The sequence below is a fragment of the Notolepis coatsorum genome, assembly GCF_963971535.1.
Source record: "Notolepis coatsorum genome assembly, chromosome: 1".
Lineage (NCBI taxonomy): Eukaryota > Metazoa > Chordata > Actinopteri > Aulopiformes > Paralepididae > Notolepis > Notolepis coatsorum.
In genome coordinates this window covers 313665923-313677338 of record NC_140165.1, presented here as the reverse complement: position 1 = coordinate 313677338, position 11416 = coordinate 313665923, and the positions used below count along the sequence as shown (strand labels likewise).

General features: G+C 41.8%; 1 protein-coding gene across 1 annotated transcript; it reads left to right on the top strand.

Annotated features, from left to right (window-relative positions):
* Positions 1 to 469: 469 nt before the first annotated feature.
* On the top strand, positions 470 to 11416 carry mrpl28 (mitochondrial ribosomal protein L28). The gene is made up of 6 exons (XM_084323991.1): positions 470 to 593; positions 2073 to 2394; positions 4709 to 4861; positions 5891 to 6025; positions 9401 to 9487; positions 10798 to 11416. Exons 2-6 carry the CDS (start codon positions 2110 to 2112, stop codon positions 10897 to 10899), a joined length of 762 nt encoding a protein of 253 aa, XP_084180117.1. The 5' UTR covers positions 470 to 593; positions 2073 to 2109; the 3' UTR covers positions 10900 to 11416.

Sequence of the window (11416 nt, the reverse complement as noted above, 5' to 3'; positions counted from 1 at the left end):
GATTTCTTAAGTGAACAGGACCGATGGGACAAATATGAAAATGTAGGAGGTATAATAATAATAATAATGTCAAAAGCAGCGCTGAGGTCTAGGAGGATGAGGATGGAGAGGGAACCAGAGTCGGCAGAGAGGAGTATGTCATTGGTGACCTTTAGAAGACCAGTTTCGATTGGGGGGTAGGATTTTAATTGTATTTTCATTTTGTTTGTGTTTAGGTTTTAATTTTATTTGAGTAGGTTAGTATAGGGTGGTGAGGTTAGGGTTGGATATTTTGTTTAGTTAGTTCTTTATTGTTTTCTTTTCTTTGCTGGGTTCTTGCCCTATCCGCTCCAGTTGCTGGGTTGTACAGTAGGTGGCGGTATGCGCCTTTCTGTGGTTGCGACCCGCCATTAACTCCAAAGAAGAAGAAGAAGAATGAAAGCTTCCTCCAGTCATCCAATCATGGTCGAGTGGGCGTGTCAAGTGTACGCGGAACCGGAAACGAGCCTGTGTCCTTGTGAAGTAACGTGGGGAGAGACATAGATATCTATATATCTATGGGGAGAGAAAACACATCGTAAAATGCTATACATTGCAGTTCATAAGCCTGTCTGGTAAGATCATACACAGTAATGTTGCAGTTACAATAGAATTAACGCTAGACATATTTAATTTATTCAGTAAAATGGCTGGCCACGGGAGCAGCTACTGTGTGATGTTAGCTAGCTGCCGTGCTAAGCTCATAATGTCAAATGTTGGGAGCAACATAACTTGATTGATTGATTGAACATTGTATTAACAGATTGCAGAATGGGTACAATACAGTACAGCTCAATACACACAATTGTTAAGGGGATGCAGACCAGAGAAATACTTTCGTCTTGTTTACATCAGGGTCCCCCATTTTCAATTCATCATAACATTTATGACATACATGACATACAGGTAGAAGTACTGTTACATCTAGACATTTATGACATACCAGATATACAAATATACAGTACTGTTTATGATACAAAAAGAGTCTAAAACTAAAGAGAGTATATACATTTGAGGGGGAAGAAACTGTACATTGGAGGAGGTTGGGTAGGTGGGTGGGAACTGTACATTGGTGGGGGTGGGGATGAATGAATGAATGAAAACTTTATTTAACAGATTGCAGAATGGGTACAATACAGTACGGCTCAATACACACAATTGTTAAGTGGATGCAGACCAGAGAAAGACTTTCGTCTTGTTTACATCGGGGTTCCCCATTTTCAATTCATAATGACATTTATGACATTAAGTTACTTCTTTCGCTAACGTTACGTTACTGAGATTGAGTAACTTAATCCAGTCGATTGTGTTACATCTTACAATGTTTCTTTAACGGATTCTCATTATGAAAGTGGTTTTACCAATCCGTTGATATGACGACTCTAAAAGGGACTGACTCGGTTTGCTACAATACGTTCAGATACGTGCTGAACCACTGTATGAGCTACTGTAACTTTCATTACACATACATTGATAGAGAAAATGTAACGCTATAGCCGTTCTCTGGTGTAGTTCAGATTAAAACGTGTCTGTACTAGGAAGCACAATGCCACTTGGACCTAAAAGTATTGAACGACAATCTTGTCTTGATAATGTCTGTATGTTCAGTTCAGTTCAGTTCAGTTCAGAGTTTTTATTTGCCACATGGAATCATACAATCAGAGTTTCTTCATTACACAATCATAAATATCATTCCATGGACAAAAGGAGCAGGAAGAAGAATACATCTTATAGTTACCTGCCCCTTATTCCTAAACTAAACAAGTATTTACTTAATGGTCGGCGTACAACCTAATTTACACCAATAATAATTTATACCATTATACAAGAAACACACAATCCACAGTTAAACAAGAGAAAATTAAATAATAATAATAAAGAATAAAGAATAAAATAAAGAGAAGAAAAAAAAGAAAAAAAAATATCTCACTATTCACATTTGATTTTCATACTGACTGCATATTTTTTTTTTATAAAAAAAAATGTCAGTGTCCCGTTTGCAAACGTCCACATTCAACAGCCCTGCTGACACTCTCCTGGTTATTACCCCCCAGGTCGGTGTGAACTCCCCTGGCAACCCTTCTTTCCACCATGCCTTTCCATAAATACGCCCCGAAGCTCTGGGACGCCATGAAGATGAAGCAGGGCATCCACGCCCGTCTCCCCAAGCACTACCTGAAGTCCCTGGAGGAGAAGGAGCCCGCCCCGGTGCACTGGAGGCCCCATGGACTCAACTACAGACCCAACCCCAAGACGGGGCTCAAGGAGCGGGTGCAGGACGTGCCCATCCCCATCTACTACCCGCCGCACTCCAACGACGGCCTGTGGGGCGGCGAGGGCTGGGTCACCGGCTACAGATACGCCAACAATGACAAGGTGAATGAATGAATGAATGAATAATTTTATTTCGAATGTTTACAAATAAATAAACAAACAAATCATTTTTTCGAACATTTTCACAAATAAACAAACGAAAAGGATAGGTTTGAAGCCGAAGGCTTATAGAGCAACCTACCCCTAATTCAAAAAACAAATTCAAAAAAGTTAAAGTTTTCAAAATATAACAAACAAAAAAATAAATCAACAATCAAAAATCAACAAAAACCGATCCAGAAAAGAACAAAAAAAGTTAAAGTTTGCAAGATAAAACAAACAAACAAAAAATCAACAATCAACAAAAAACGTTCCTGAGAAGAACATAAGCCAACATAGGAAAATCAAAAATTCATCTTCAATACCAGAGTTTCACGGTAGAAAAAAAATTAAATAAAGACTGTAGGTTAAATTTTACTATAAGATTCTAGAACCCTGTTTTTAAACATCTTTTTAAACTTAAAAATACTCCTGCTGTTTTTTATTTCATCCGGTATATTGTTCCAGAGTTTCACTCCTTTAACTGACACAGACATACTTTTAAGTGTGGTTCGAGCTCTAGGCTGTTTCAAATGGAGTGTTCTTCTTAAATTATACGTCACCTCTCGTTCTTTAAACAAAATTTGTAAGTTACATGGCAGTTGATAACTTCTTTATTAGCTACAACTCCCCATGCATTTCTATTTGCCTGATTTGGCATTTGTGATATTCATTTCTAGGGATGCATGAACATATTCAGATTATTTTTTATTGTCACAGCTTTTTTTAATGTACATACATTCAGAAAAACTTAACAAACATAAACATAATATACCATGTTCCACCTATACAAACTATAACTATAAACTCTAAACTAAACTCTAAAACTTTAGTTATACATGTAGTCAGATACCGATAACCGGTATTAACATTTCTGTTATATGGCTGAAAACCGATATCACCGATGCTGATATGATTGATGTCAATGTATGAATTAAACACATTTCCAATCATAATAAAAATGTCTACATACTATTTTTGTACGTATATTGAAAAATCCTGTGCTGCGTAATTTTCACGTGCAAGTAACGTTACCCAAACAAACTGGTCAGAAAAATAAACACACACACGCGCACACACACACGCGCACACATGCACAACTGCAGCTAGACAGAGAATTAATAATCATCAGTTGTTCACATCGGCCCCAGTTGTGCTCACCAGAGGCAGACAGATATATGAGACAGTGGGTCTGGTATCTACTCACCATCAGACCATCGATGGGACAACAACTCATCTGGCTCCTGCAGCTGTCTGACCATTATTGACTAATATTCACGCGGTGGCCATTTTGCTTTCACGTCATGCTCGGGTTGGGATTCCTTAACACATTGTCTGCCACGCAGTTTGGCCATCTTATACCTCTCTCTGCCAGTGCTGTAAGCCTATGGAGTCGCTCACCTTCTTTGCAGGGCTATAACTTTTTAAATATTATAGCTATATCGACATTACTATGGCCCATTCAACATCGGGTATCTATCGTTCCGGATGTGGGAACGTTATATTTTTCTATTCATACATTGTCGTGTTAATACCGTCGTGAATATAAGTATGTTTTTAGAGTGTAGAGCAGTAATTCCTAGAACGCGAGTTATAGGACCCGACGCATAATATTATACATAATCGATTGCCGTTTCGTTCCTATACACGCTATATTAAAAAATTCAAATGCATATGCATATACATTATGCTCCATCATGCGTGAAGGAAAGGGGGGGGGGGTCGTTTATGATTCCTTGATTGTCAGTAACGGCTTTCTTTAGTACGACATCATACGTTGATCAGATGGATTGCAATGAAATAAATGGACAATCGAGCTGGAATTAACATTAGATCCCTCTTACCTGTGGCCGATGAGTCTGGAGAAAAATATTCCAATTATTTGATTTCCATCTGCCAGATCCATTTTCCGTTTGTACGACGCAATAAACGCCGAAAGCATATTGATTCTTGCGTCTCGAAAGCGATCCAATGCACTAGAGTGTTTGTCTGGATCCACATAACAAGAGAGCTCTGCCCGGAACATTTTCCCCGATGCACAGAACGCACCATCCGGTTGAGAGTGGAGTGCAACTCACCCCGAAATCCACCAGGCGGCGGTATTGAGCCGTTGCAATATCCGACAGAGTCCACAGTCTCCCGGAGGCTTGCTGGATGAATTATGAATGACAATAGCGAATAAAGGAAATAACGATCATAAAAACGAGTAAACTCGTTATTGCCGTTATTAGATTGGCGCAGAAACGGTTAACCACCATGTCCCCCCCCCCCCCCCCAGTTGTCTACCCGTCTGAGGAAGATCTGGAAGCCCCAGCTGTTCAACAGAGAGATGCACAGTGAGATCCTCGACCACAAGTTCACCCTCAAGGTCACCGCCCGCACCCTGGACCTCATAGACGCCGCCTACGGGTTCGACTTCTACATCCTGAAGGTAAGAGGAAGAGCTTCTCTGTTATATTATGATGTATCTCTCACAGGCCTCTGAAGATACACCCTGACGACCAACACTTGACCCTTTCACTACCACACTACAGCAGGTGTGGCGGTGAAAGGGTTAACCGTCTGCTGCGTGGTAGTTGAAGGGTTAACCCTTTGTAGTGGTAGTGAAAACGTTAACCCTTTGTAGTGTGGTAGTGAACGGGTTAACCTTCTGTAGTGTGGTAGTGAAAGGTAAACCGTCTGTGGTGTGGTAGTGAAAGGGTTAACCTTCTGTAGTGAAAGGTTAAGCGTCTGTAGTGGTAGTGAAAGGGTTAACCTTCTGTAGTGTGGTAGTGAAAGGGTTAACCTTCTGTAGTGTGATAGTGAAAGCGTTAACCGTCTGTGGTGTGGTATTTATTTAAATAAAAAAAATAATTATTTATTTTAAAATCTTTGGACTTTATGATGTTTTTGTTTTGTTCTTGGTTTATTGTGATGTTACTTCTTGACTTGTTTAAAGAAGACGTGTCCGGCCCATGGGGACAGTAACATGTGTTGTCGGGCCTTACAAATAAATTTGATTTGATTTGATTAGTGAAATGGTTAACCGTCTGTAGTGTGATAGTGAAAGGTTAACCGTCTGTAGTGTGGTAGTGAAAGGTTAACCGTCTGTAGTGTGGTAGTGAAAGGGTTAACCATCTGTAGTGTGGTAGTGAAAGGGTTAACCGTCTGACGTCTGTAGTGTGGTAGTGAAAGGGTTAACCGTCTGTAGTGTGGTAGTGAAAGGGTTAACCATCTGACGTCTGTAGTGTGGTAGTGAAAGGGTTAACCATCTGTAGTGTGGTAGTGAAAGGGTTAACCTTCTGTAGTGTGGTAGTGAAAGGTTAACCTTCTGTAGTGTGGTAGTGAAAGGGTTAACCTTCTGTAGTGTGGTAGTGAAAGGGTTAACCTTCTGTAGTGTGGTAGTGAATGGTTAACCTGTAGCGTGGCAGTGAAAGGGTTAATTGACAGTTCTAATCAGAGTGCCCCCGTCCCCCGTCAGACAGGAAAGGAGGACCTGAAGTCCAAGCTGGGGATGGACCTGAAGAGGGCCATGCTGCTGCGTCTGGCCCGCAGAGACTCCGAGCTGTACCCCGACGACCCGGTCAAGAGAGAGGACGTCTACAACAAATACAAGGTGGGCTGGTTGTGTGTGTGTGTTGGGCCAGAGAGGCACTGTGAGGATAAAGACTGACTACCAGTACCTACCTATATAGACCATGCAACACTTCCGGTACGTTGAGCTCATGGGAGAGAGCGCAGGGGGATAAAATGAATGAATGTTGAATGTTGATGAAAGCCTTGACGTAAGTGGTTGTAGCTACGGCTGTGGGGTTGCTGGAGAGTGGAGACATGATCCAATAGGATATGGAGAGACCAAACCGAAGTCAAGAGAGACTCCAGTGGGCAATCTGCGCTTGTGCCGGTTGTGGAGTAGGGGCAGAAAAGTGACTATAGCTCGGGTGTATAAAAAAGTATATTGGATCATGTCTCCAGCGCCCCCACAGCCGTAGCTACAACCACTTACATCCAGGCTCTAATCAACATTAATTCATTTAATCCCCGGCACTCTCTTTTCTCCCCCCCATGAGCTCTATGTAACGTGGAAGTGCAGTGGTCTATAGGGAGGTGTAGTGGTCACGTCATTGCAGTTTTTCGTGTTCCACCCTCTGTCCAATGCAATGTATTTCCCCATTGCCCATTTCTAAATCGCCTCCTTTAAAACAAATAAAGCATTAACATTTGCATGGTGTACCTTTCTGTGCGTATTCATCCACAATCTATAGCTCAACATGAAAATATTCGCAATTAATCATAAAAAAAATCACCAAATTTTATTTCAACCAAAAATGCTTAAACAATAATGTTAGTGATGGAAGGGAACTCGTTTTGTGCAAAAATGGAAAGCCTTTCAATTTCCATGGAGCAGAATTGTTACAATAGCCGATAATCCATTTTCCCAATGATAAATCCCTATACAGGTGGAACAACCAGTGACGTCAGACTACACCTCCCTATTTAGGAATAACTATGTTTTGATATAGGATGGCTCATAATTAGCTCAGACACGTCCTGACCCTTATCTACGGCCGACCCCTGTTGAAGGTGACCTGTTTTCGTTTGATTTCAGTTCCTGCTTGTTCTTGGGGCATTTTCCCTTCAGTTTTGTCTTCAGCACGTGGATTCAGGTCAGGTGATTGGCCATTGCATAACATTCCACTTCTTTGCCTTAAAAAAAACTCTTTGGTTGCTTTCACATTGTGCTTCGGGTCATTGTCCATCTGCACCGTGAAGCGCCATCCAATGAGTTCTGAAGCATTTGGCTGAATATGAGCAGATAATATTGCCAGAAAAAAATCTGAATTCATCCTGCTGCTTTTGTCAGCAGTCACATCACCAATAAATACAAGGGAACCAGTTCCATTGGCAGCCATACAGCTCACGCCATAACACTACCACCACCACCGCGCGCCTCCTCACCAAAACAAGAAAACACGAACACATCAGCCCAGTTTTGGCCTCGCTCCACTGGCTGCCTGTTAGCTTCAGTTGTTTTTAATCATTAAATGGCATGGCTCCCTCCTATCTGTCCGAGCTCTTGCACCGCCACACCCCCCACCGATCCCTCAGATCAGCTGACCAGCTGCTATTGGTGGTACCCAGAACCAGGCTCAAGACTAGGGGAGACAGAGCTTTCTCCACCGCAGCGCCTAGATTGTGGAACAGCCTCCCCCTCAGCGTACAGACCGCCCAGACCGTGCAGGCTTTTAAATCACTCTTGAAAACCTACCTGTTCTCCTTGGCCTTCCCCCCTACTTAATCACCACTAGACCCCTGGCCCTTCTATCCTCTTTGTTTTACTGTGTCCTACCAGTTTTTATTGCTTTCATTGCTTTATTATGTTTTTAATCCTATATCTTGCACCATATTGTTTTGTTTTTGTTGCTTTCATTGCTTTGCTATGTTTTTTTTTTTTTTATCTTATACCTTGCATCACACTATTTTGTTTTTATCAACTTGCTTGTGAAGCACTTTGGTGTCAGCTGCCGCTGCCTGGAAATGTGCTATATAAATAAAACTGACTTGACTTGACCATGCTCCACTGATGAGGTGGTTTGCTTTGGATCATGAGCAGTTCCTTTCCTTCTCCAGACTCCTCTCTTCCCATCATTCTGGTACAAGTTGATCTTTGTCTCATCTGTCCATAGGATGTTGTTAGCAAACTCTAATCTGGTCTTCCTGGCATTGAGGCTCACCAATGGTTTACATCTTGTGGTGAACCCTCTGTTTTCACTCTGGTGAAGTAAGTTCTCTCTTGAGTGTTGACTTTAAGAGTGTTCTTGATCTGGCCAACGGTTGTGAAGGGGTTTTTCTTCACCAGGGAAATAATTATCATCCACCACAGTTGTTTTCCACGCTCTTCCAGGTCTTTTGGTGTTCCTGAGCTCATCAGTGTGTTCTTTCTTTTTAAGAATGTGCCAACAGTTGATTTGGCCACACCTAATGTTTTTGCTCTGTTATTTGTTTAGGGTTTTCAGCCTAATGATGGCTTGCTTCACTGATTCTGACAGCTCTTTGGACCTCATATTGAGAGTTGACGGCAACAGATTCCAAATGCAAATACCACACTTGAAATGAACTCTAGACCTTTTATCTACTCCATGTAAATGAAATGATGAGGGACTAAAACGGGTATAAACATACTATGGTAGTAGTAAGCCATACTGGCCAGTGGTATAACTATTAAGAGTAGGCATGGGATATAATAGATATAATATATACAGACAGGTATGTGAACAGGGATATATGCAGATAATAGTATCAAACTGATGATGTCATCGGGTATAAAGCCTTGAGCTGCTGAATCTGAGACTGATTTTATGGACCCACAGAATGTTTGCTTGAGTTTTTATACCAACATGGGATTTATTTTATAGTAGTGTTCTCAGTTCTGAAACCGTAAAGGTACCTGAGCCTACGCTCTACAGTGGGTCATGAGGTAGAGCGGTCGTCTGGTAATCAGAAGGTTCCCGGTTCGATTCCGGCTCCTCCCGGCAGTGTGTCGAAGTGTCCTTGAGCAAGACACTTAACCCCTAACTTCTCCCGATGAGCAGGTTGGCACCTTGCATGGTCGCCTCTGGTCTCGGTGTGTGAATGTGTGAGTGAATGTGAGGCATAAGTTGTAAAGCGCTTTGGATAAAAGCTGCTATATAAATGCAGTCCATTTACCATTTATATACTTGATGACATCACAAATTTGAGTTTTAGCACTCAGTTTCTGGATTTGAGAGAGAGAGTTGTTCATGTTCAATAATGTCTTTGGACTGTCACAGGAATAACATGTACGAATTCTGAAACTGGGAATAGTGCCCCTTTTTATTATTGCCAGACACTACAAGCAGGAGAGGGACTAGTTCCAGTCCACAGCCTGAAGGAGCTGATCTCTGTTCCTCTGTTGTTCCCCTCTCCCCTGGTCCTGGTTCTGGTTCTGTGCACCGTTGTCCTCGAGCAGCAGTTTGAGATCCCAGGGGACGAGGCCGAGTGGCTGGGTCTGTCTTTGGAGGAGGCCGTGGAGAAGCAGAGACAGCTGGAGCACAAGGTATCAGCATCTCACCACAAACACACACACACGCACACGCACACGCACACGCACACGCACACACACACACACACACACACACACACACACACCCCCCCCCCCCACTACTGGGGAGGACCTTCTTAAAGCTGCACTATGTTGTAGTAGTAATACTGTAGTGTAGTGTCTTGGGCAAGACACTTAACCCCTAATCTTAGCCAGGTCTCTCTTGTAAAAGAGGTTTCTAACTTCAATGAGACTAACCTGGTTAAATAAAGTATAAATAAATAAATAAATAAATAAATAAATAAATAAATAAATAAATAGTAATATTAGTAGTAGTAGGAGTAATAGCAGCAGCAGTAGTAATAGCAGCAGTAGTAGTAATAGTAGTAGTTCTGGATTTGTCTAGGCAGTCTGAGAGCTGTATGTTGAGTTGTTTTTTTGTGGAGGACATCGTCAGTTTTGCAGGATTCTTGGAGAAAGCGTGGCACTTGAGACAAAACACACAATATCCTATATAATTGTATATGAATTCCTCTTGTTTCTTTGTTTACATACATTGCTTACAGCTTGTGATTGATATATTACGTTTTTATTGTATTTTCTTTTTTTTTGTGGCCATCTTGGTCTATCTGTCATAATTTGTCAAGTAATTTGTCAAGTATACTATTATATACTTATTGTTTATGTGTCTTGTAAGCCCATATGGGCTGGGCATACACCTGTATGTAAGACACGAAAATAAAAAACATCAAATCAAATCAAATCAGTAGTAGTAATAGTAGTAATAATAGTAATAGCACTAGTAGTTGTATTCAGTCATCACACACAATACAATATGCACAATCATTCCAGACTGTCAACGGTCTCTGATTCTGGCAGTGACTGAAAAGGTACAGGCTGAAGCATAATGTTTATATATGCCAGGCTGTCCTATATAAGCAGCGTAACTAGTAAGAGTAGGATATGTACAGATATAGATATAGTAAAGGCCTATTGGCAGGTAAGTACAGACAGGTGTGGATAGATATATATATATGCGGTGAGAATAAATATATATATACGTATATACAGCATTATTGTACATGCTATCATACAAAGCTATGGATTATATGGAGTTATATTCAGACAAATATGAAATGCATGCCGTTTGAAGTCTGCATGCCAGGTCTCTGATTGGTCTGAAGTCTGCATGCCTGCCATGTCTCTGATTGGTCTGAAGTCTGCATGCCTGCCATGTCTCTGATTGGTTTGTAGTCTCAGCATGCCAGGTCTCTGATTGGTTCACCAGTATCTTCTTCTTCTTCTTCTGCTCTGTTGTGTCTCAGGAAGCCGAGCCCCAGTTTAAGAGCTGCGTCGACAAGCTGGTGCAGGAGCTGGTCATCCAGAGGCTCTTGGAGCCCAAGGTCATCGAGACGAAGAAGAAGTAGGGGTCAGGGGTCAGGAGGACTCCTGGTACAACCTTCAGATAAACATGGAACTGTGTTGAACTGCCGGGCTTCTCTATACGGTGGCATGATGACCGATCATCTCAGCTCCAGGCTGGCAGATGTCTATGTGAAGAGTTTACTCCCCGAGTCCTCGATGTACCGGGTCAGAGGTCGGCATAACCTTCTGACAGGGTTCACTTCCTGTCGTCCGTGACACCGGGTGGAAGTCGAGGTCATATTGGACATTTTAATTTATTCTGGTTCCACTGTTTCTTAGCACTGATTCCTGAGATCTCTCTGTAACCCGTGTCCAACTGGGTCTCCGTCTAGCTGCAGCATGTAAATAATATCCCCATAATCCTCTGATTTAAGGGTTCATCATCGGGAAGATATCTAAGAAATAAAATGTTCCTTTTTCTTAACGTCTCCTTTTCCTGAGCTCTTCTTCCGTTAACTGTGACGAGGTTGTTGTTTTGTGCAGCAGGATTTGATGACTAACACAGCTCAAGTATGATGA

Coding starts and splice junctions, on each gene's coding strand:
- mrpl28 (XM_084323991.1), top strand. CDS start 2,110: ATGCCTTTCCATAAATACGCCCCGAAGCTCTGGGACGCCATGAAGATG. Junction 2,395..4,708: donor GATACGCCAACAATGACAAG/GTGAATGAATGA, acceptor CCCCCCCCCCAG/TTGTCTACCCGTCTGAGGAA. Junction 6,026..9,400: donor ACGTCTACAACAAATACAAG/GTGGGCTGGTTG, acceptor GTCCTCGAGCAG/CAGTTTGAGATCCCAGGGGA.